At 39.3% G+C, this 25,544-nt stretch overlaps 1 protein-coding gene across 3 annotated transcripts in view; it reads left to right on the forward strand.

The window, feature by feature from the left end:
• Positions 1 to 25,544, forward strand: part of LOC141994255 (fibronectin type-III domain-containing protein 3A-like) — an 86,892-nt gene that overhangs the window by 57,406 nt on the left and 3,942 nt on the right. For all 3 annotated transcript variants that reach the window (XM_074964481.1, XM_074964482.1, XM_074964483.1), the window contains exons 8-25: positions 1,171 to 1,325; positions 1,583 to 1,642; positions 4,897 to 5,035; positions 6,962 to 7,015; positions 8,197 to 8,318; positions 8,400 to 8,574; positions 9,010 to 9,096; positions 9,370 to 9,508; positions 10,920 to 10,988; positions 11,276 to 11,394; positions 11,530 to 11,635; positions 12,266 to 12,441; positions 13,230 to 13,343; positions 14,200 to 14,349; positions 14,996 to 15,276; positions 20,972 to 21,184; positions 22,404 to 22,570; positions 25,014 to 25,135. In XM_074964481.1, the coding sequence (XP_074820582.1) occupies positions 1,171 to 1,325; positions 1,583 to 1,642; positions 4,897 to 5,035; positions 6,962 to 7,015; positions 8,197 to 8,318; positions 8,400 to 8,574; positions 9,010 to 9,096; positions 9,370 to 9,508; positions 10,920 to 10,988; positions 11,276 to 11,394; positions 11,530 to 11,635; positions 12,266 to 12,441; positions 13,230 to 13,343; positions 14,200 to 14,349; positions 14,996 to 15,276; positions 20,972 to 21,184; positions 22,404 to 22,570; positions 25,014 to 25,135 (2,448 nt within the window). The remainder of the gene's footprint in view (positions 1 to 1,170; positions 1,326 to 1,582; positions 1,643 to 4,896; positions 5,036 to 6,961; positions 7,016 to 8,196; positions 8,319 to 8,399; positions 8,575 to 9,009; positions 9,097 to 9,369; positions 9,509 to 10,919; positions 10,989 to 11,275; positions 11,395 to 11,529; positions 11,636 to 12,265; positions 12,442 to 13,229; positions 13,344 to 14,199; positions 14,350 to 14,995; positions 15,277 to 20,971; positions 21,185 to 22,403; positions 22,571 to 25,013; positions 25,136 to 25,544) is intronic.

Consider the following 25,544-nt stretch of genomic DNA (forward strand, 5'->3'; position numbering starts at 1 on the left):
AATGCTTTCATTGTTTTAAATTGAGAGTACATGCTTTAGTGGTTGGAGCTTGAGGCCAAGCATCAGGAGCTCTGTTTTCCATGCCCAGCTCTGCCATTCACTTGCTGAGACATCTGGAGCAATTTACTTAATCTCTGGATGCCTCAATTTCCCAGTCTGTAAAATGGGGATAATACCTGCCTCTGAGATTATTTAATGTTTGTAAATGCTTTGAGATCCTGTGATGAAAGGCACTCTGGGTCTGATGCAGACTGTCCATTGACTTCACTGGGTTTTGGACTGAGCTCAGTTGAGTGCAAAGTATTTAAGAATATAGAGGTACTTACAAAAAGTAGTGCATCATTTTCTGTTTTATTTAAAATCAAATTGGAGCATAGATTTGAGTATTTTCAGACTGTTTGGGACCTTGGAATCTTATGGCAATATTTTAAATAGATTAAAATTACAGTCTAGTACATGTAACTCCTTCTGTGCATTAATTATACAGAATGAAATCTGCATTCTTTTGCTCCAGCTTTCCCACCGTTCATTATGTTATGGTAACGTTGCTACTGATTCCCTGTGGGTTTAGTGCCAGAAAAAACTGTGCAGACATTATTTTGGAGGAAATTCAGAGTGCTGTGAAGAACTAAAACCAAATGGCAAAAAAGGCTTGGACCAAATCTTTTAGATTTGAGCACCTTAAAAAAATCTGTACTGAGAAATTTAAACAAGTGGCCAAATTTTCAGAGGTGCTGTAGTCAGTGGGAACTGTGGGTACTCAGCTAGAAAATTGAGCCATTTGTCTGTGCGTAAACACACATCTGGCTGCCTGGGTGTGGTTTTTTTGTTTGTTTTGGTTTTTTTTAGGGTTCCAAGTCTGAAAACTTTGGCTTAAGTACTTAATGCAAACACTGCAAATGAAATAGAAACTTCACTTCACACCTCAAGACCATTTAAATATGCCCATGGTCTATTTATATAGTGCCCTTGATATGAGCACCCTAGAATGATTAATAGTTAAAATTGAAATTAAAGCTCAGTAAAGTCCTAACTTAAAAAAGACTCAGCACTTCTACTAACTAAAAGTAAAGAATTCCTCCAGTGAGAAATGAGCAAGTACCATGTTAATGACTAATATACCTTTATTATAGCAAGCAAACCTATTTGCGTTATTTGTGGTTTTAAAAGGTTTCTGATATACAAGCAAGATCAGCAGTTCTGTCCTGGAATCTCCCAGTTAGTTCACAGAATGGAGAAAGTCATAGTCTCACTCCAGCAACATTTATATTTGAAGTAGCAGTATCCAACAGCGGTAAAAATGGAAAATTTAAATCTGTCTATATGTAAGTCTGGTTTCTTAATTTAAGCACAATACATATGTTCAAATACACTGACACATATCAGCAATGTTTTTATCAGGTGTATGTTGTCTTGAAGACCTTTTTTCACTTGCAGATCATTTTAAGTAATATCAATAGGCCTTATGTATAAAGGGGATAATGGGCACTTTGACATTAAATGTACATTATATAGTTTTATTTTGCAATAAGTTTGTGTTTTGAAGTACATGGGAGAGCTATCACTTTTTTTGTTCCTACAGAGGAGAAGAAACAACAATTACTCTTCCTGAACTCAGACCAGCAACAGATTACCATATCAGGTATGTACTGGAAACTTCCCTAACAGTGTAGGAATACCCATTACCATTATAAATTAGAATTAATATTTGATTTCTTCCTTCTTGAGATGGATGGGATTATGAACTATTTACCAGGGTTCTATGTAAAATGTGATTGTGTCCATGCACTAAGAAAAGGAGTATTTGTGGCACCTTAGAGACTAACCAATTTATTTGAGCGTAAGCTTTCGTGAGCTACAGCTCACTTCAAATAAATTGGTTAGTCTCTAAGGTGCCACAAGTACTCCTTTTCTTTTTGCGAATACAGACTAACACGGCTGTTACTCTGAAACCTGTCCATGCACTGTTGTTGTTGCCGCTTGTGTACTAATATTGTCCTATTTGTAATGCCTAAATTGATAAATATCCTGCCTTTGCTGGTTAGCATTTTTGCCTACCGTTGTCCCTCTGCCTGTCTCCTCTCAGCAAAAAAGGAGGAGTTAAATGGATTTCCTGAAGTTCCATGCTACTGCTCTAAAGGGTAGAGCAGGAATCAGCAAGAGGGAGATTCTTCTAGACTAAGGACAGCAACAAAGAAAAGAATAATCATCAGCCCTCCTGGATCTTTTCACATGTCTAGGGGGAGCAGAAGGAGTCTCTGAGCTAATCTGTGTTAAGGTGAGAGGAGGCTTCCAAACTGCTCTCCTATGAACCTTAATAGTACTAGAGGAGGGGAAACTGAGGCTGGTTGGAGTAGTGGGAGAGCAGACCCCTCCGTGGCAGAATGGAGTATTTGTGGAGAGAAGAAGAGGCTTGCAAGAATCAGCAGCTGCCATCCAGAGCTCTTAAGGCCCATCAGAGCAAACAAATCCTTGCCCCTGCAGCGCCTAATTCTGCAGGAAAGGAGACTGGCCGGAGTAGTGAGTTTGGGGGCATCCAACAGCAGAAGGGAGGCCCATAATAGCAGGAGCAGGACAGGAGAGGGATTAAAAATAGTCCCATGCAGGGCTCTACTCCAATATTTGTTGGATACAGGAGAAGACAACTCTTAAATCCTACTGCAAGAGAAACGCCACTCCTATAATTTGCAGAATGTTTTTCAGTGTGCTGCATAATTCAGTGCAGTCTTGCTGCATAGTTTAGGTCTAATGTGCTGCATAGATCACCAGGGCCACCTCCAATCTAAGCAATATGAAACATGCATACATGGTGGAAGACAAGTAGGTCTGGGGCCTTCGTTCTGCCTTTACTTAATTTCTAGTCTTGTTCAAGAGTAGCGTTATCTTGGAATTCTTTGTCTTTCTGATTTTCAGATGAGCTACAGTGTTCTTGAATTATTTCACTTGCAGTTCTAAATATATTGGTTAGTTAACCTCCCTCCCCCCCCCACCATGTTTTGGATGGTTGACAGCAGCGATTTTAATATAGCCATGATTTTAAGTCTGGCAGCTTTATCTTCTTTCATGTGTGACATTGTGGCCCTCCAAGAAACCACTGTGATTGTCTTTGAGGGTTCTTGAGAGGTAATCCAGCTTTTCTCTGGACATCCCTTCTACATTAAGTTGGTATACTCAGAGGACTGGCCCAACTGTTCTTTTTTGGTCCTGGAAAGGGCGGTTTGAGGAAGTATAATCGTTGTTACGTTCACTGGGAGGTCGGCAGTCACACACAACTCCTTGACACTCAATTCAGTAATGCTATGCGCATAGTGTTGGGACACTCAGATCTACTCCAGTTGACTGGCTCCCAGTCCTATCACACATCCAGCCTCCACAGATTAGACTATCTGCTCAGACATCTCGCTTTCTTAATCGTGTCAATGCAAATACGGGGATCCCACTGCACCATGACCTGCAGAACCTGCCAAAGACAAGATTAAAATCCCACAACCCTCTATGGAACTGTATCAAGACCCTTACACCCAACTTTGATCCTGAGGCTCAATGGAGAATCACATGGAGCATTTTAACCACTCAAAACAGACAGCTCATCGTTGATCCTGTTGAGGAACCCACTGGGTTTTGATTTGTCGGAAAGACTGGTGCAGATTGAATCGCATCAGGACATCTCATGGGAGATGTGGACAAACCCTAAATGGAAAATGAGGCAAACACCTGTATGCAACACTGGTCACCAGGCACAAACGATAGAGCACATATATGAATGTTCCCTTTGTTCTTTTGCTGGGAGCTAGAAGGACATTCACCAGCTCACTGCTGTGGCAATGTGCTGGCTATCAAACTTAGATATAAATTTGTAGTTGTTGCTACCTACCCAAGCCATACAAAAGAAGTAGTGGCAGTTAACCTCCATTTAAGTTAGTAGTTTGTGCGATATATATATATATATATATATAATACAAATTTACCTGGAAGACTTGTACCTGAATAATTTGAAAGTTTCATTTAATTTATTCATTTTCTATACCCTTGAGTCTCAAGGCCTTCTAGCATATTTGAATATAAAGTAATCCTCTTCTGCGGTCTCATCCATCTGGTAACATTCTTTAATATAGTTTTGATCATGAATCCGATATGCATTTCATCGTTTACTTTGTCATAGTGGTGACATCTTGACAGTCTGCCAACTGGGCTCGTGTTAAATGTGCTCCTTGAAAAAAGGAATTCATTTGAAAATGGTTTAACATGAACTTGTTTACTTTTCTCAAAGGTCTATAGCAGGTTTAAAATTGACTTTTGCTTCTAGCTTTAAAGATGAAGCTTGTTAACTGTAAGCCCCAGAGATGCTGAATTGTTTCATTCAGAGGAACATCAACAGTTAGAATTGATTCTTCAATGCTTTTCGTATTTAAAAACTTAAATGTAGAGCTCATGAACAGTGCCAGATTGACAGCCCTCAAGACTGAGCTCCTCTGTCCACAAAATGGTTAAATCCAAAGAAACTGCATTGTGAGCATTTCCATGTTGCTCTTCCAACGTGCCTTTATCTCCCTTACACTGCCAACGACAGTGGCATTTGTGGTGGTGATTTTTGAGACATGAAAATGAAAATGATTTTTGAGTCCACTAGGAACTGGAATGAGATCATAAACTCACTTCATTAGCCCTCTCTTGGACAATTACAATGCTAACAGTGTGAGCTATACTTGAACCAGTGGTTTAGGGAAGAAAGGCTCTGTATTACACTTCTAATACAACAAGCCATCTACTCTCTTTTCTCTACCTTCTGCCTCTGATTAAGTGCATTTCTTAAAGTGATTCTCCATGTTCTAAATTTTAGGATATTCGTGTGATGATGATCTTGGGACACTTCATTAATTGCCTTTTGTCATTCAGAGTTTCAGCAACAAGCAGTTCCATAAAAGAATCTGTTTCCGAATTGGTGAGTTTTACTACAGAAAGCTGTGAACCAGACCCTCCAGCTGCACCTAAACTAATCAACAGAACGAAAAACAGCTTGAGTTTACATTGGAAGGTAAATAACTTGGCAGGGATATTTAAAATCTTGAAAAAGCAAAACATACTATTTCTCTTTTTTTAAAGTTGGATTTTAAGTTCCTCAGTGAAGATTGTTTCTGTACAATATAGCTGAAATCATATCACTTCTCCATCTCCAGGTCATCCTCTTTTCTTCTGTTACTAATTCAATATCCTTTGTATCCCATTAATATGTGAGTTGGTAGAATGCTTTTTTTCTGCATAAAATACATGTATTTTTGCACTGACAAAAGACGTGTATGACCTAGAATATTTGGAAAAATTCTCTACTGAAATAATTGCATGTGAGAGAGGGGAGCATCAACACTTCTAATGCTTAGGTCCCAGTGTGGTAGATTAAATAGCACAGAATGTCGAAGATAACTCTGAAGCCGAATTCTATTATTTTAGCTTGGTTTATGCATCATGCTCTCCCCCCCTCCGCCCCCAAGGCTAACTCTTGAATAGACCATGCAATGTATTCTATATAGAAATGTTATAATAAATTGTGTGTTTGTTAGGCTGTTGAGTTTTGTAAGGCTATCCCTGTTCATGTACTTGACTGAAGAATGTCTTTGCAATTACATATGGCTCTCTGGTTAATGTAGATTCATGCTCAATAAACATACATTGTCAACCTGATTTTCAAAAATACATACAAGTAAGTACATAACTCTATTGCAGTTACACATGCTGTCATCACATGAGCAAATGCCCAGTTTGTGAGCACAATTGTGGTAATGTGTGTAAAGTAGGCAAGTAAAAATCAGAAAATCAGTGTCACAACTCTAGATGAGTTCCCTCTCCTAGATGCTCCAAGCCATTACACAAGACCAAACAGAACCTTTGGTCCCTCATGCTCTTGGCTTCCTGGGGCTGGGCAGAAGTGATGCAGTGTCTCTCTGGCTCTGGGCATGTAGGCCCACTCTCCAAGTGTAGACCCAAAGTCAGATATCCTTCTTGGCAGTGGGGACCCTACAGACCAATTGCATTAGGGCCTATGCTCTCCAGAGCTTCCCCAGTAGCTGTTGGATGGTCCAGAGTTCCACCAAAGCTGTGGACTTTCTGGTTTACCATTACTCTCTTTGGAAAGTACATGATGTAACACAATAACGTAGACTCTGCAAAAGAATTTCTAAACCGACACACACGAGATCTATAGAAAAGTAACATATACCCTTGCATGCAACACCCTGCCTCAGTTTACTCACCCTTCTGAAAGTCCTTTGGGTCTTAGTGTTTTCCAGGGAGGTCAGGATTCTTTTGCACCATTCCTCCTTCTGCCCAGTCTTGTCTTCTGGTTTTGGTCTCTCCATGCATGCACAAAAGTCCTCCAGCGTATAAGCACAGTTTTGGTCATGAGTTCCAGCATGAGACCTCGTGCCCCAGTGTTGCTACATTCATGTCTCAGAGGAGGTAGTGGTGTGATAGGAGTCATTAGCAGAGCAGTAGTCCTTCCAGGGAGGCTCCATTGTCCTGCTAGTGCAAATTTCATCAATTCATGTGGGCATTAATATTTGTCACATTGAATGGCAGAAACCAAATGCCAGTACCCCTCTCCATAACACAAAAGGTATGATGCAAGTAGATAGTGAAAGACATCCAAAAGTATATAAACAGAGTTCATAAATCAAACTGGAATTCATAAATTCACATACATTCCCAAACTGTCACAATAAGGTCTGAAATGATCACTGAAAGGGTCCTTAAATATAAATGTATTGCGAGAAAAAGATGAGATATAGTGTGGACTGTACAGTTAAAATTAGTTTGCATCGTCTTCACTTAGTTATGTCTAAGTAACACAGTTGGAAACCCTATCCTTGGTATTAAAACCTTTCCTTTCAACATCCAAGTGTCTGTGTAAAATGAAACTCTACTTTTAAACCTTTGATCTTCTCTTTTGTTTGTTTCTTTATTTCAGTCTTCAAATGATAATGGTTCCAAAATAACTAATTTTCTCTTAGAATGGGATGAGGTAAGCCCTTTATTTTTATGATGGAAAAGTTTGCTTGCAAACATGAATGCTTTGCAGATATGAGTGAATATGTATATTGCTTAAGTAGATACACGCTTTTTTATTGTGCCAATCAATATATTTTTTTGTGGCTAGCCAACTTTAAAATAACAAACAAAACTTGGGCCAGATCTATAGTACTACAGCTATTTCAAACAGAGATTCCATTAAATTACTCTGAGAATACAGTGTTAAATTGTAAACTGTTTGATTTATTTGATTTTTTTGCCATCCTAAGTAATGTTCATAATATATCCATTATTAGCGAACAGAGCATTATGGGTCCATTTCATGAAGGCAATCATAAACGTCACTTAAAATTTTGAGAAGTTCTTACTAAAAAGGTGTTCTGTAATGACTGGACAAAACATCAAAGGATTAACATCTTAGTTTGTGTAGGTATCCAAGGAAGTTTGGATGGTTATTGCTACCTTAACTAAGGTTATGTCTAGGCTAGAAACAGCTCCTGCTGTGTAATTGACAAGACAGTGAACAGCCAGTGTAAGTAACGCAGGCACACTGCATCACCCTAACTACACTGACATAAGCCTTCAGCCTCTGGTGGAGGTGGAGCTATTATGTCAGTGTAGTAGGGCACTTACATCAACAGGAGGAAGGCTGCAGTGTAGACACTGACATAATTAGGTCAGTGTAAGGCAACTTAGGTCGACCTAACTGTGTAGCATAGACCAGTTCTAAGTCTCAAATTTTTGAGTAGCCCTTCCTGTAATCCTTTAGGTTATTTTCCTCTGCATTCCAAACCCTCTTACCAGTAGGCCTTGGTCTTTCTAGCTCTAATGACCATCTTTCCACTCCAGGAATTCTGCTATATTGTAGTCTGTCTCCCCTCCTTTCCCCATTAGTGACGTATCCTCAGTTGTAAGTCATTTGTTTCTATGTTTGGCTGGTATCCATCGTTGAAAATGTCAGGCCACTGGCCTTCTGATTTGAAAAGTGGTCTAATGTAAAAAATAAACAGATCACAACCTGCCCACATGTAATATTTAGGTTTAATGCTTTTATTAAAATTTTGAATTAGTGGAGTAACAGGAAGGTGGAGAGTGGAGGAGATTAAATTTAACCTTAAAAATAGTCCCTATGTAAAAGTTACTTAAGACTGTCTTTATTTTATTTGTTTAAAGGGAAAAAGTGGAGCCTTCAAAGAATGCTACTATGGGAATCTAAAGCAATACAAACTAACCAAACTTTCTCCTTCTACAAAATACTTGCTCAGATTAGCAGCTAAAAATGACATCGGAATGAGGTAAAATGTGGTGGTGGTTTCTCATTTTAATTTCTCAACAGCCCAAGCTAATGTTACTAACCTTTAAATTTAACTTTTCAGTGGGTTTAGTGAGACAGTGATATATTATACAGCAGGAATCGTCCCTTCACCACCACTGCCCCCTGAGTTAACTGAAGCAGGAGTAACATGGTTATCATTAAAATGGAGCCCACCTAATGGCATGTCTTCAGATGACTCTCTGACTTACACTTTAGATATGGAAGAAGATGATTCTGTAAGTTGGGTTTTCTTAATGTTTTGATGAGTAGTCTGTAATTTTAAGTGTAAATGTAACTCATTAAGATTATCCCAAGTGTAATAATACGAAACATTGCACTACAATTAACAGTTCATAAACACGGTATAATTAATAAAACAGCCTTTCATAAAGTGGAAATGCTGAACTATGTAAAGGCCTACACTATCTAATGATAAAAAAAAAATTAAGCATAATTGCTGAAGTTGCCATCCTCTTCTGTTTATGAAGTAATTCACCTTATTAGAGACACTTTATATAGTATAGAACCATATAGACTTGGTTAGAAGTGTCCCAGGGAAATTCAAATGGTTTAATGCTTGAGAAATTGTGGGGACCAATTGCTGCTCTTGTTGTTTTACCAGGAGAGTTGTTAGTGACTGTATGCCTGTTCTTAATTTCTGTGCTTTACAGGGTTATGGTTTTCAGCCAAAATATAATGGAGAAGAACTCTCATGCACTTTACAAAATCTAAGGAGGAGTACTCCTCATAAGTTTAGGGTATGTGCTAAATTACGTATTTGATTTCCTTTTATTTTTATTGACCAGTATTGTATTTCTGAAGCTATTTGCTCGTAGCACTTGTTTGGTGTTTCCTAACCATATACAATAGCAGGCTAACCTAGCAGTAGTAATTTTTCAGTGGGATTACATTTTTATTTTATTATGGCGTCAGAGATGTTTTAAAAATAATTGCCTTTCTCTTTGATCTTTGTTTGCAAATTAGTCTGATATTGTCCATAGCAATCAATATATTATATTCATTCTTAACAGCTCTGTGCCTGTAACAATGAAGGGAAAAGTATCCCAAGTGAGGTAGTAGAATACAGCACAATTCCTGATAAACCTGGACCACCAAGTAAACCAAGTGTAAAGGGAAAGATCCATTCACACAATGTGAAAGTTACATGGGGTAAGTCAGCTTGTGTTAATTTTGTCTTCCCTTGCTCCTCGGAAGAGAAATGAGCCTATAAGGCAGGGGTGGACAAACTACGGCCCGGGGGCCGCATCTGGCCCTCCAGACGTTTTAATCCGGCTCTCGAGCTCCTGCTGGGGAGTGGGGTCTGGGGCTTGTCCTGCTCCAGTGCTCCATCCGGGGAGTGGGATCGGGGATTTGTCCTGCTCCACACGGCTCCCAGAAGCAACGGCATGTCCCCCCCCTCTGGCTCCTACATGTAGGGTCAGCCGGGGGATTCTGCACGCTGCCCCCACCAAGTGCTGACCCTGCAGCTCCCATTGGCCGGGAACCGTGACCAATGGGAGCTGCAGGGGTGGCGCCTGTGGACTGGCAGCCTGCAGAGCCACCTGGCTGTGCCTCCACGTAGGAGCCGGGGGTGGGGGGGAGAGGATGCCATTGCTTCTGGGAGCTGCTTGAGGTAAGCACTGCCCGGAACCTGCACCCCTGACCTCCTACCGTACCCCAACTCCCTGTCCCAGCCTGGAGCAACCTCCTGCACCCCCAACACCTTATCCCCAGCTCCACTCCACAGCCCACACCCCCAGCTGGAGCCCTCCTCATCTCTGGCCCCACCCTAGAGCCTGCACCCCCAGCAGAGACCTCCCCCTCCCACCCCAAACCCCAATTTCATTAGCATTCATGGCCTGCCATACAATTTTCATACACAGATGTGGCCCTTGGGCCAAAAAGTTTGCCCACCCCTGCTATAAGGTATCAGTAAAACAAATTTAAAATAGCATAGAGAACTGGTCTAAAAATAGACTATAGTCTGTCTCCATGCAGTTCTTTTCTTCAGAGAAACTTTTAGCCTAAATGTAATCTCCTTAAAAATACAAATCTTTCTCCCAATCCTATCTCTTTTCAAGATGCACTAATGACCAGCTATTCCTTCTGAATATATTTACCAACCGAGAGATTATTTGATTTATCCTACTTTTAACTTTGAGTGTGGCTTCCAAGAAAAGTTGCAATTTACACATTAAAACTTAGTCTTCGTGTAATATATAAGTAGCAAAAATATTTATTTCATTCAAAAAAGAGTAGCAGAACTTTAGCAGCTGGCCTCTATCTCCTCATACTCTTACTGTGGAGCCCAACCCACTCTACTGCTGTCTTAAAATGTGTATAATATTTCATAAAAACAGATTCTGATAGAACCCTTATTTTATGCTCTGTCTGAACATGAAGCTTTCATATTTCATCTTTTATTGCAGTATTATTGCAATTCCAGTTTAACTTCCCATATGAGTATATTCCACAATGAAAAATACTGTTCTGAATAGTTGTTTACAAGATGGTACATGAACCTCATGGTTTTTTCTAAACTTTTGAAATTCATTGTAACTAAAATGTAACTTTCTTTCAGATCCACCAAAGGATAATGGAGGATCAGACATTTCTAAGTACTTCCTAGAAATTTCAGAAACTTTAATTGGTAAGCAATCATTGAAAAGGCCTAATTCAATTTATTGTTCACTTCTGTTCACATGTAAGTATGTATTGTGATTACTGTAGCAATTAGAATGTTCATTTTGTTATAGATAGGAGTAGTAGTTAATTACGGTAAATGCTGTTTGTATGCATAATTGAACCAATCCAGGATTCAGTTTTTGTTCTGTGATGTGTGTGCCTTAAATTAATGTATATGGGGAAAAGTTTAATGTTTTAATGTAACAAAACCTTCCCCATGGATTGTAAATTGATATTTTCCTTTTCCCGCAGGAACTAAATGGGAAGTAGTGTATAGTGGTTCCATGAGAGAACATGTGTGTGATCATCTCAAGCCTGGTACTTCATACAAACTGAGAGTTTACTGTGTCAGTAAGGGAGGTGAAAGCCCGGTGAGCCAAGAAGTCACTTGAAAAGAATAAACACATTAGGCCTTGAAAGTAGTTTTATTTCTCCTTTAGTAAAATGTTGTGCAGTGTTTCACAACTGTAACTTTAAAATAATATATATGTACACTTTTTTGCTAGGCTTCTGATGTTCTGACTGTACAAATATCAGCTGTTCCTCCTGGACCTTGCCATGCTCCATGCCTGGTTAGCAAAGCTAAGCCCAGAGAAATAACTCTACAATGGGGTAAGGACCAGTGTTTGTGTAGATAAACATTTTCCAGGTTTTGAACATTATAAAAATAGAAGGCTAAAAACAAAAATGATCCCACAAAACTAAAATTGAAATATCAGGAGACTCATTCAAAAACTTGAAAGCTTATGTAATTAAACTCAGTCAAAAGGAAAAATTGTAATGCACAGCTCTTCAGTTATACTTCGTATAGCTTGTGGGGCAGTTGGTATATTACTAACAGAACTTTAAGGAGCAGCGAGCACAGAAGTTAGGGAACAGTATGCTATGGTTAGTCTTTACCCTTTACCCGTTTGTAACTGGCAATTGAAAGCAAAAATAAGTTGTTGCTTTTTTATTTTTAGCCCTGTAAAGGGGAGAAGTAAGAAATAATATGTATAAATGCCCGATCAAAAAGATTATGAATCTTTTACTAACTGACAGCTGTGTTTTTTAAAAGGATTAGAGGCTTGTGAATTGTTGCAGCTCAGATAGATGCTGAAACCAAACATCTGCAAATGTATTTTTAGAATTAATCTAACTTATGGTTTCATACAGACCACCTTGAAACTGTTATTAAAATAAGAGCTGTTTTCTGAAAATAATTACTTGGGTTTTGTATTAATGCAACTTTGTATTTCATAGATCCCCCTTCCACAGATGGGGGCTCAGAAGTAATAGAATATGTTGTAGAAATGGCAAACTCTGAACAAGATGAACACAGACAAGTGTATCAGGGTCAGACGACAGAATGCACAGTGAACAGTCTACTTCCTGGGAGAATGTACGGCTTCTGGATAAGAGCAGGAAATAAAGCTGGGGTAATCAATCTCTTTATATAATCAGTTTTTGTTTTGCAAGTAACTATACAGGTACTACCACTAATAAGATAGCTATATATTAGGATCCTGGTGGTGGTGTTTGCAGCATCTCTGTGGCTTTCCATATTAGTCCCATTGAAGGACCAGTTTGCAAAAGCCCTTCTGGCAAAGAGAAGACAGTGAAATTTATGTGCAAGATCATCAGTGGCTCAAAGAATAGTTAGGAGCCCAACTATCCTTTATGCCTTCCAAAAGTTTCCCCTAATTTTGCAGTTGGAGTTTCGTCCCCGTGACCCCATTTCTGTTATGTCCCATCTAGATTTTGCAGATCACTTTAAATTTACAGTATGTGATAGGTAGGGTCAGGGTAGGGTAGTGGTAGTGTTGGGCAGAGAGGATACCTCCAAGCTATACTGGCTTGGAACAAGGGATGGGAGCAATGTTAGTCACAGAAGAGTCCCTCTAGAGCAATGCCACTTGCTTTTGGAAGCAAGATGTGACTGCAAGGAAAGGAAGATTGGGGGAGCCATGCATACACACAAAGTTGAGAGGCTTACCACTGTGCAGAACCCTATGAGTGGGAGCTTTTTGGAGGTTGTGTGCGCACAAAACCAGTTATGTGTAGCAGGTGCCCAAAAAGCTTCAGTAGGAGTTATGAAGTTAGGTATTGTGATGCAAAATCTTAGTACTATCAAAATAAAATGGCATCTTTTATTTTCTCCAACCTATCACTGTGCAAATGTGCATTTGTCGTATTGCTACACTCTTGCAATTGTATTTCCTTCTAGTTTGGCCCTCTCTCTGAAAAAGCAGAGATTTCTACAGCTGCAGGACCTCCTGATCAGTGTAGTACACCTTTGTTAACCTGTAAGGCTGCCACCTGTATAGTGGTCACTTGGGAGGTAGGTTTTTAAAATTTTTATTATTAAAGCTTTAGAATTTCATGCATCATATGTAGCACATAAGTAAATTCACAAAGAGAAGAATTGAGTATATTGATGGAATATTTCAAATGCTTCCCCAGTTTTACCAGTACTCAGGCAGAAGTCAGCTTTGAATAATTTTGTTTTGTAAATGTTCTCAGCTACAGATTTTGTTCTTGTATTGAGAAAATGGAGTGATATTTAAGCCCTTCTCATGGTGTGGGTGACTATTTGCTGTTAGCACATTTTCCTTAAGTAGTGTGCACACCACTGTTACAACTAGTTACTGGAAAATTATGGGACCAGATGGGAATTGCAATCTTTGTGAAGAATGTTCCTGTTTCAGTCAAATGGTGTACTTATAGCCATGCAGTGGACTACCTGGAAGGTCTGAGTGTTACTTATGGAACGGTTTTCAAACTGAAAAACCTCCATTTTGCATGCTAGGACTGTACTATTAATAAAAGTGTTCTGACACCATTGTTTACTAGCATAGTTTCAACAGTAGTGCCTTGTGTGAAAAAGCACTACTGACCAAAATCAGGTGTGCTATAGGGTAGATATGTGCAAACTTTTCAATGCAGTTTTTTGTCAAATTACTCCTGTTTAATACTTGTATTCCCTGTAGCCAGGAGTGTCATTTGTGTAGTGGTTTGAGGAGGACATATACCCTTTTAGGAGTAGGTAGAAACCAGCCAACTCATTTCACTGATAAGTTTAGTGAAGCCACATTCTTCGCTAACCATTCCCCATTGATATAATCTTAAATATATATTTATAATTACAAATCATGAGCTATCTGAAAGCTAATCTTTCACTGACTTGAATTTCCCAGAGTCCTGCATGCAATGGTGCTGAAATTTGTGAATATAGGCTGGACTGGGGACAAATGGAAGGATCAATGCGTATCATATACACTGGCCCTTGTCTGAGCTATGAAGTGAAAGGTCTTACACCTGCAACCACATATTATTGCAGAGTACAGGTATGAGAGGCTTCCTTTTGTATGTCACTTTAAAAATCAAAACCTAAAGATAATTAGCATCTGAATAAATACTTCATCTAGAAACTAAGGACAAAGTTCTGGTCCAACTTGTACAGATGCACTGGACGAGGAAAAGGATTTGGAGAGCATCTTCTGTCACTCCAACCAAAGTGTGTACACCTAGGAATAGGATAGTGTTCGATTAAACACTAGACTAATGTCTTCTGCATCTCTTCAAAGTCCCAGATGGTTGTGGCCAGCCATCTTGGGAACATGTCCAGGCCTGTTACACCCTTATGCCAGATGTCCTTATTGGAAGGTGCTCAAGATCTGCAAGCTATTGCTTACTATATTTTTAAGGAACACAACAAAAAGTGTTTCAGAACAGATTAATCTGAGTTATCATGAAAGACAGAATGGTTAAGGACATTCTGCTGCTGTTCTCATTTCTCTCAACCTCCATGTGAGCTGCACGTACTAAAGTGGAATTTTGCCTTTAGTTCTGGACTGATAAGTTTTTCATTATGTTTAGGAAAATGCCATCCTCTTGCAAATTTCTTTAATGAAGCACAAAATCAAAGCAGTTTCTCAAAGACAAGATAGAAAAATGTGGGACTCCTTGAACACAACAGAATCTCTCTTTCAGGCTGTGAATATAGCTGGAGTTGGATTGTTTGGAGATATCGGTGTGGTAACAACACCAGCATCGGTGCCTGCAGCAGTGTCTGTACTACATCTGCTTGAAGAAGATCAGATGGAAATTCCTTGTCCCTTGTCAACGTGCCTTGCCATTCAGTGGGAGGAACCATGTTGCCATGGGTCAGATGTCATTGGATATAATATAGAATATGGGGAAAAGCAACTTGTAACTGTTGGTAGAGTTACAAGCCATATTCTGGAGAATCTGCACCCTGACACTTTGTACAGGTGATTTATTCCTTATTTTATTCTGAAACCAGTCTTGTAGCTATTTTAACATACAATGTTCAGGACTGTTTTTTCCCTCCAGGTTTTTTGGTCTCCTAGTCCACTTCATTAAGGTGAACATGCTGTAAGCCAGAGTGTGCATTTATGTAATGGGTTGTCTTTAGAGTGGTTGACTTCTTTAGGAAAAAAAACCAAACAAACCAGAAAGTGAAGACACTGAGTCCGGGAGCCCTAAAATACAGCATACATTGTATCGGTATGTTGCTGAGATCACAGCAGAATGAAAAGAGACAGGCAAATATCTAGATTTTTCTCTATTTGTCTACAACTTTATTAGTAAATACAAAATGCAGAAGCCTGATAAAGTTAGTCTTTTTAACCTATTCCCTCCTGTGATGGAATCCATCCTAGCTACTTTCCCTAACGTTATGGGGGATCCTGGGATTCTACCCCAACAAACTAAATCAGGACAATTGAAGAGGTCTCCAGGTCCACTGGTTTTAAGGAAACCAGTGTGTAAGTGATTTCCTCTTTTGCTCCAACAGGAGCGTCCTCCTGTGTCTAGCAGAGCCTTGTGGTTAATTATTTGGAAATCGGTTGGAGTAACTCCAAACACCAGATTTGAATAACTGTCTAATTTTCATATATTTGTCCCCTTAACTACCGTCTTGTCACACTAACGCCACCCTCTCCACCAGCTCACACCCCACTGCCCTCAGAAGTTGACAGTACAATTGCAGAAAGAAAAAACTTCACAGAAAATCAGGGAAGGAACAAATGGAACATGATTGCTGGTTGAACCCAACATGCAAATATAGCAGTGAAGCTTAAATTCATAACTTTGATAGACACTAATAATCATGGACTGAATAGAGAACCTGGATTTATGTCTTATAACAATCCATAACCCATTAATAACCCCTCCTAGCTGCCTTCTCTCCTGCCCTTCCTCCCGCTCCCCAGTGACTGGAGGGGTATTAATGGGCCACTTAACACATATTGCAGGGGATCATTCAAAGTTAACTACTTATGCTAAACAAGCTTTTTGCACCTTCTGTTTAGCTGTGACACTCCTAGGGCATGGCTACACTTGCAGATGTAGAGCGCTGAGAGTTAAACCAGCCCTCAGAGACCGCAGCAGGGAAAGCGCTGCCTGTCAGCTGCAAGCGCGCTGGCGTGGCCACATTTGCGGCAGCATTGGGAGCAGTGCATTATGGGCAGCTATCTCACAGAGCACCTCTTCCCATTCTGGCGCTGTGGTTTGTGGGAAGGGGGTGTGGAGTGCAGTGCATTCTGAGTCCTGCAGATGCATCGCTTTGCATCCCAGCAATCCCTGTGCTTCCATCCACATTTGGTGCCATCTTTCAACATTTTTTTGTACTGCGTGCTGTCTTCCCTTTCGGTCTGCAGGGATGGATCCTGAACTTGTGAGGAATATGCCGATGGGTCTCACCAGCACGTCATGAATTGCAGACGAACTACTCGTTAAGCTAGTACATTTCACAGACCTGAAGAGCTCTCTGTAGCTTGAAAGCTTGTCTGTCTCGCCAACAGAAGTTGGTCCAATAAAAGATATGACCTCCCTTGTGTCTCTCATATCCTGGGACTGACATGGCTACAGCAACACTGCATCCAGTTGTTCTGTCATTCATCTCTATTACCCACATACCAGCTGCAGCTACAGTCAAATGGATCCTGAGAACTCTTTAAGCTCCTGGGAGGGCAAAAAGCCATCTTTGGTCTGATTGCCACTGTGATGATCAGCTAGTCAGTGAAGATGGCCTGTGTGCCCAGTTGCCATGGCATCCTCAAGCAGGCAGTGGCAGCCCATTGCCATTGTAGTCCCCCTCCTCATAAGATCCACCACCTGCACCTGGAGAACTGGAAGCTAGTGAGATTGGCCTACATTCTTATTTACTGCTACAACCCAGCCATTTTGTCTTATTCAGTTGCAAGACTGAGCTGAATTCTCACACTGAGTGTGGTCCGTTTTTCAGTTTACTGATTTCCTCCCCCCCCACCCCCTCCCAATCCTTACAGTGCTGAATAACTTTTTAAAAATATCAGAGCTGTGATAGTGGGCAGCATGGTAACATTGCTTTAATTGAACTTTAATTTAATTTGGCCATTAACATTTCCTGGTATCTGGAATGCTACCAAGTGCAAACTGTACTCTGGGTATTAAAGAAACAGTATGGATCCTTGATCAAACTAGTAGTCCCCATCTAACCCTGTTTGGCTCCTGACAGCAGCCAGTAGCAAATGTTTCAGAGGAAGGTGGACAATTATGGAATTACCTGCCGATGGTGGAGTTTCTTCCTAACTCCATGAGTTTAGTGTTTTGATTTGTGCCCTAAAACATCTTTAAAAACAAAAAACCTTCTTTTGAATCTGACTAAGCACTTTAGCGTTCATGATATTTGGTAACAGTGAATTTTAAAAGCTAATTTGGATTTCCTTCAAATCCGCTTTAAATCTGTTGCCTCTTCTGTTATGAAATAGTGAACAGGAGCAACTGAGTGACCTTCTCTGTACTATTATTTGTGTGTTCATCTGTCATGTCCCGTCTGTCATTTCTAAACAGTACCAGTCTGTTCAAGTTCTCTTAATATGAAAGTCTTTCCATGCCCCTAATCTTTTCGTCACCCTTCCCTGAGCTTTATTTCTACTGTCTTTTTGAGGTAGGTGTGTAGAAGTGGGGATCCTAAGTGCTACAATACAAATAATAGAGCTGAACAGGGCATTCTAGGTGAAGGCATACCACTGACTTCACAAAGGTATCGTAATATTGTCGTCTTTTTTGTCCCATTCCTTGTGTATCCTTCGTTTACTTTTTTGGTTGCCAGGAGACAAGCTGCAGAGGCTTCATTGAGCTGTCCATAGGACATCAGTTAGCTTTCGTGAGAGATTGCAGTTAAGTCCAGCAAAGTCTACCACTAGTTCAAATTCTTCCTTTCAGGCTTGAAGTGCTTTAAATAACCCTTTGTGGTTTCAGTTAGCTGGTTTTATTTTTTTTATAAATTAGTTTTTCCCTCTTGGTGTAGAATGCATTGAAAATCTATATTAAAATATTTAAGTCCAACTTCAATTATAGTGCAAAATATCATTGATTGGCTATATAGTTTTTCTATTCTTGGTAGTGTTTCCAGAATGCCAGAAGTATGGCAAAAAGAAAAGGAGTACCTGTGGCACCTTAGAGACTAACCAATTTATTTGAGCATAAGCTTTGGTGAGCTACAGCTCACTTCATCGGATGCATCCGATAAAGTGAGCTGTAGCTCACCAAAGCTTACGCTCAGATAAATTGGTTAGTCTCTAAGGTACCACAGGTACTCCTGTATTTGCAAAAAGAAAAGACTAACACGGCTGCTACTCTGAAAGAAGTATGGTAGGTGCTTCTACAACACTGGTCATGGACCTTGGCCTGAAAAGCTTGGACACCTTAAAAACCAAGGTGTTTCCTTTTTTGTTTTGCCTGTATAATTATGGACTTCTGTCCTAACAATAAAACAAATAACACTTTGAATTCTGGAACTGATCTTTCATAACTGGCTTTATTAGTCACAAAATATCTGTTTTTACTAGAAGCTTCCACAGAATGTTAAGAAATGTCCACATATAAGTAGTAAATCTCTGCCACAAAGAGCTCACAATCAAAGAAGACAAGCAACATCTCAAGAATAAATCATGCCAAACCAAACTAATTTCCTTCTTTGACAGGATTACTAACCTAGTAGATGGGCCGGGGGGAGATGACAGCAGATGTGATATATCTTGATTTTTAGTAGGCTTTTGAGACACTTCCATGTGACATTCTCATAAGCAAATTAGGGAAATGTGGCCTAGATGAAATTACAATAAAGTGGGTGCACAACTAATTGAAAGACTGTACTCAGAGTACTTATCAATGGTTTGCTGTCAAAGTGGGAGTGTGTATCTAGTAGGGTCCCAACGGGTTGCTCCTATGTCCGATACCTTTCAATATTTTCATTAATGACTTGAATAATGGAGTGGAGAGTATGCTTTTTAAATTTGCTGGTGACACCAAGCAGGAGGGGTTTAAGGACAGATTAGAATTCAAAATGTCCTTGACAAATTGAAGAGCTGATCTGAAATCAGCAAGATGATATTCAGTAAACACAGGTGCAGAGTGCTTCACTTAAGAAGGAAAAATCAAATGCACACCTACAAAACAGGGAATAAGTGGCTATGGTAGTAGCACTGCTGAGAAGAATCGGGATTATAACAGATCACAAACTGAGTATGAGCCAACAATGTGATGCAATTGCAAAAAAGCTAATATTCTGGAATGCATTAACAGGAGTGTCATCTGTAAGACACAGGAGGTAATTGTTCTGTTCTACTTAGCACTGGGGGGGGGGGTCCCCCCCGATGACAGTCCTCAAATGTTAAGGGCTATTATAAATAGGACAGTGATCAATTGTTCTCCATGTCCTACTGAAGGTAGCACAAGAAGTAATGGTCTTAATCTGCAGCAAGGGAGATCTAGGTTTAATATTTGGGAAATACTTTCTAACTATAAGGATAGTTAAGTACTGAAATAGGCTTCCAAAGGAGGTTGTGGAATTCTTGTCATTTGAGTGTTTTAAGAACAGAAAGAAAAGGAGTACTTGTGGCACCTTAGAGACTAACCATCCGATGAAGTGAGCTGTAGCTCACGAAAGCTTATGCTCAAATAAATTGGTTAGTCTCTAAGGTGCCACAAGTACTCCTTTTCTTTTTGTGAATACAGACTAACACGGCTGTTACTCTGAAACCTTTTAAGAAGAGGTTAGATAAACACCTGTCAGGGATGGTCTCGGGGGCTGGACTTAAAGAATCTCTCAGGCTCTCTTCCAGCCCTACACTTCTATGATTCTATATGAAGGGATAAAATTAAATTCTGTATACTTTGTACATTGTAAATGTAAATTCTGGGTTTTTTTAGTTTTGTTAAATACACATCTATATGTAACTGCCCTTCAATCTATTTTAATAGGCTAATAAAGGTTAAAATATCACATCTGTAGGTTAACCTGTAAAACTCAAATGGGGGAGGGGAGGGACTATCATAGTCACGGCTATCATTCTGTCCTTAGTCATCACATTGTGCCTGTGTTTTACAGTTTTAGATGCTTTACTAGAGAGGGAAGGAGAATTACCAGCTGAACTGAAATAGGGTGAATTAAGGCGAATTTTCTTGCTTTTTGTTTTAAGATTACATCATAACCTGCTTTAACTCTGAACTCTTAAAAATATTGTAACTTGCATGCTTTACCTTCATGAACAGCAGCAACTGTGCTTCCATTCTGCACTACTTCTCAATATTATTTATGCATTATTCAGCATTATTCTATGCAAAATCCCACTGAAAACCTTGTGGTATTTGTCTCACTTGTATTCCAAATATTACCTCAACTTGAAAGAGATCTTAACTCTTAAACTTTTTTTTTTCCCAAAAATCAACTCTGAAATCTCTAACTGTAGCTTTATAACTTTTGTGGTATTTGGTTCTTTGCAGATGACAATTGACAGTTTGCTTCATTGCAAAATATTATCAGGGGCTTGTATAGGATTATTTTAGTACATCAGTAATTGAAATTTACAATCAGTAAAATAGTGTATTTTAGTATATTATTTAACCTAGTGGTTGTAAATTAACAACAAACCTTTTTTCCCCCTCTCTCACTTGAAGAATTAGAATACAGGCCATAAACAACTTTGGAGTTGGTCCTTTCAATCATTCCATTAAAGCCAAAACAAAACCACTACCTCCTGACCCGCCTCATCTTGAATGTGTGGTCTTCAGCTACCAGAGTCTTAAACTGAAATGGGGTGAAGGTCCTGGTAGAGCTTTAATTACCAATCCTACACAGTTCAACTTGCAGATGGAGGATAGGTTTGGCAGGTGAGATCATTACTCTACAATTTGGAACATTCAGAAGCCTGCTAATGTTTTACAGCTTCATGTCCTGTTTTGTAGTCCACTGTGATCTTATCAAGTTAATGGGTATGAAATCAGGTAATCTTATTAGGATGTATATCGTAAAACTATTCATTTCCTCAGTTCTGTTAGTCGATATAGTTTACTGGATGACAAAAAATGGAAAGATAATCAAGACTGTCAGTGTTAAGCCCACGTGCTGTATAAATTGCATTTGTATGTTTCCTTAGAACTCTTTTATGGTGGAATCGGATATTCAGTTTCATTTTCCAGTGGAAAAGCTAATTTGGGTGTATCTGATTCATTGTATGGCATGAGAAATTAATACTTAGCACTTGCATCACATCTTTATTCAAGAACAGTGGTTCTCAAACTTTAGTACTGGTAACCCCTTTCATATAGCAAGCCTCTGAGTGTGGACCCCCCCCCCCCTATAAATTAAAAACACTTAAATATATTTAACACCATTATAAAGCCTGGAGGCAAAGCAAAGTTTGGGTGGAGGCCAACAGTTCACGACCCCCTCCCCCCCCCATGTAATAACCTTGTGACCCCTTGAGGGGTGCCGACTACCAGTTTGAGAACCCCATTTAAGAAAGTTATGAATTGTTACATTGTAATAACATAATGCATTAACCTATAAGTGTACTGTCAGTTTTCTGTATTTAAAAAATATCTGCTCTAATATTAAAGGTTTAGTGTGCGTAATTGACAAATAGGGTGAACAATTCTTTTTTTTCCTAAGATTATAAAAGCGTATGAACCTTCCCCCCCCGCCCCCCAGAAGTTCTCAGTTCCTTTAACTTAAAAATTTGAGAGGTTGGGAAACAAAGTGCATGACTAACCATGTGTAACAAACTTCCTGTGTAACGTTCCAGCCTAGTGCAAATCTAGATTTAATGACAGATCCCATAAAATGAGTGGGGGGAAAATTGGCACTCCCTGGTGCTGACAACTCAGTGTTATTGTTGTGAATGACACTAATACACATAGCTGTTTATTGCAATAAAAGAAGTCTGTTTGGTCTAACACTTGTGTAACAAACTTAAGGTAAAAGTCACCGTTTTTGTAATAAAATTTTACAAACGTCTTTCACCCATCACACTCTTTTCAGTGTTAAACATTAACATAAATTTGTGTAATTCTAACATGTACTTATTTGTAAAAAAATATTTTTTTTTAGATTTGTTACTGTTTATAGTGGACCTTGTCATACGTACAAGGTGCAGCGACTCAGTGAATCCACTACATACTATTTTAAAATCCAGGCATACAATGATGCTGGAGAAGGGGAGTTTTCTGAAGTTTATGCTTTCACTACAACCAAATCTCCACCAGCATCTCTTAAAGGTGAGCATACAGCATTCTAAGAGTTGTTGTTGTTCTGGTGTGTAAAAATCAACAGTAGCATACCTGTTCTGTTTGTTCCCTCCGAAGCACTTGATGTTGGCCTCTGTCAGAAGACAGGATACTGGGCTATATGGACCTTTTGTCTCACCCAATATGGTCCTTCTTATATTTGATAGTAAAAACAGATTTTCCTCTATCTAGCCTCTTTGTCAAACACAGGCAGTACAGATGGGCTGGATACTGTGGCTGTATCTGGCCAGCTAAGAATTCCCCTACTGGGACGAAGCATTCTGCAGGTATAAAACCAGTGTGGCCAGCTCCTGCACCACTATCCTCCCAGCCCTGGCATTGAGGGCATGCTCCTCCAATTCTCTCCTGATATATAGTCTCCTGGGGACCATTGCCAGCTGATATAGGTTAGAGTGGCCTGTTGGCAAGTGAGAAGAGAAAATAAACACATCAAATATTCTTCACTCTAACTGAGAACTTTAAAGGGCCACATAAAAGCAGCTCAGTCTGACAGTCAGAATATTACCTATCTTATAGGAAAGAATACAATTATGAAGACTTGTATGACATATATAGCTCCCAACTGGGAGATACAAGGACCTACACACTGTTCCTCCCTAGTTACTTGAAGGTAATTACTGAATAATTCTCTGACTAGACAGGCATTAGTTTGAGAATCCACCATCTCAGCATAACAAGCAATTTTGAAGTCCTTCTCAGATCTGGTTACAGAAATATAACCTAAATGAGAAGAGAATATTTGACATAAACAAAACTCTAGAAAAGTAGAATCTTATAACTACTTTGCACATAAAAGTAAGTGTCATCTGATTTAGCGTTGGTCTACACTGAAAACTTACATTGGCATAGCTGTTTGTCTCAGGGGTGTGAAAAGTATCTATGCCAACCTAAACCCTGGTGTAGACAGTACTAGTGCTTCTGTCAACCTAGCTACCATCTCTTGGGAAGGTGGATTAATTCCAGCAATGAGAACCCCTCCTGTTGCTGTAGTGAGTGTCTACACTGAAGCGCTACAGCTGTACCACTGTCGCATTTTATGTGTAGACATACTCTTAGTGAAAAAAATATGAACAAATCATAAGATATGAGGACCTATATCCTCTAGATTGCTTTGACTAACTCTTGTGACTTTTAAGAGGTTTCAAGAGTACATTTGAAAAGGAGAATGCATTTTTAGTTTGAAAGTAAAGCAGTTGCTTGAGTTCTGCCTGAAAGAACTAGGTGCCCACTTGTTTAAATGGTTCAGAGGCTGCTTACTTAGAAATTCCTAAGTATGTAAATTACAATGACTCAGGTTTACAAGGCACTCGCACTTTTGTCCATCCTAACTGGATATCACTCAAAAACAAGAACGTTATTGAATAGTTCTCTATTCCCAAAGGTACTAATACAATCAGTTTGCAAGTAAAAAGTTTTTTAAAGTGCTAGTTCTACAAACTCACCCTCTTCCCAAAGCTTTGTCCATATTAATGTGATAGTTGCAATGTGACTAAAGGTGTGATTTTTTTTTTTAACTGACACAAACTTGTGTAGACACTTATTTCATTTTACATTAGGCTTATTTTGATTTAGGTTAAACATTATATAAAATCAGTTGAAAGTAAACCAAAGTAAGCCATTTTAAAATAAAGTAAGTGTGTCTGCACAGGTGTTTGCAGCAGTTTAAAACAGTTTTACAAAAGATCTAAGTAAGACAGGTGCAACTTTCCCATGTAGATGATGCCTAGGATAACTTCACACCTATTAACGCATTAGTGAATACATGTTAACACCACTGAAAAGTACACTGTCTGATCTACACTAGACTTTTGAAATGTGTATGTTGGAGTATTTTTGCTAACACAAGGTAACGTCACACTTTTAAATGCTGGTCTAGAGACAGTTTGTTTCATCTGGCACATCACCAATGATTAAAGATTGTTCAGGCCAAATTATGTTTTCAGAAGTACCTTTGCATCCCCCTTAAGTTCTGCAAGAGAGTTGCAGAGTGTCTGAGAGCATAATTTGGCCTGCAAAACCTTTCATTGTTGAGATATGCAAAATGGAAAGAATCCTGACCTCAGCCTCAGTTTTGGGGCTAACAGTTTAAAAAAAAAAAAAAAAACTTTCACTACCAAATTGTAAGCAAGTTGTATGTGGAAAAATTGACACAAAGCATAATGTGCTTCCATATTAAATCTTTACTAAGATACTTTAAGATAGTACCACAAAACTGAATATCTGTCCTGAGCCTGTTTAACAGCCCCATTGAGAATCACTTCTTCATTAGTGGTGTGGCTGGGTTACTAAAGCCATGTCCTTAGTCATGTAAAAAAGGGATTACAGTGGTTTCAGGTTAACCATGAAAAAAGTTTTTCTAACAAAAAAAATTTTGAAAGCGCGTGTGTGGATTCTTTTTTTTTTTCTTCCCCAGCACCCAAAGTAAATCAGGTGAGAGAAAACATCTGTGAAATCACATGGGAGCCTCTACAGTCAATGAAAGGAGATTGCATTGTTTACATTCTTCAACTTGCCAGTGGGAGAGAGGTTGATCAGGTAATTTTAAAATTTCATTTGCTATTTTAAAAAATTATTGTAAGGAATTTTTTTTTTACATCAAGTCTCTGAATGTTACTAAAGCCATGTCTACGCTAGCGAGCTTGCAGGGGCATCAATGCAGCTGTGCTGCTGTAAGATCGCTCATGTAGCTGCTCTATGCTGACCTCATAAAACCATCTCAATGAGTGGCGGTAGCAGCTCTCCCACTCACATAGCGCTGTGCACACTACCACTTACGCCAGCGAAATGTATGTCACTCGGGTGTGGATTTTTTCGCACCCCGAGCGTCCTAAGTTTTGCCGACATAAGAAGTAGTGTAGACATGGCCTTAGGCTGATTAGATTTTAAATTGTTCTAATACATAGTGCCTTTGCCCAGCTTTCTTCAGATTGAATGCACTCAAAGT

Source organism: Natator depressus, chromosome 9 (genome assembly GCF_965152275.1).
Source record: "Natator depressus isolate rNatDep1 chromosome 9, rNatDep2.hap1, whole genome shotgun sequence".
NCBI lineage: Eukaryota > Metazoa > Chordata > Testudines > Cheloniidae > Natator > Natator depressus.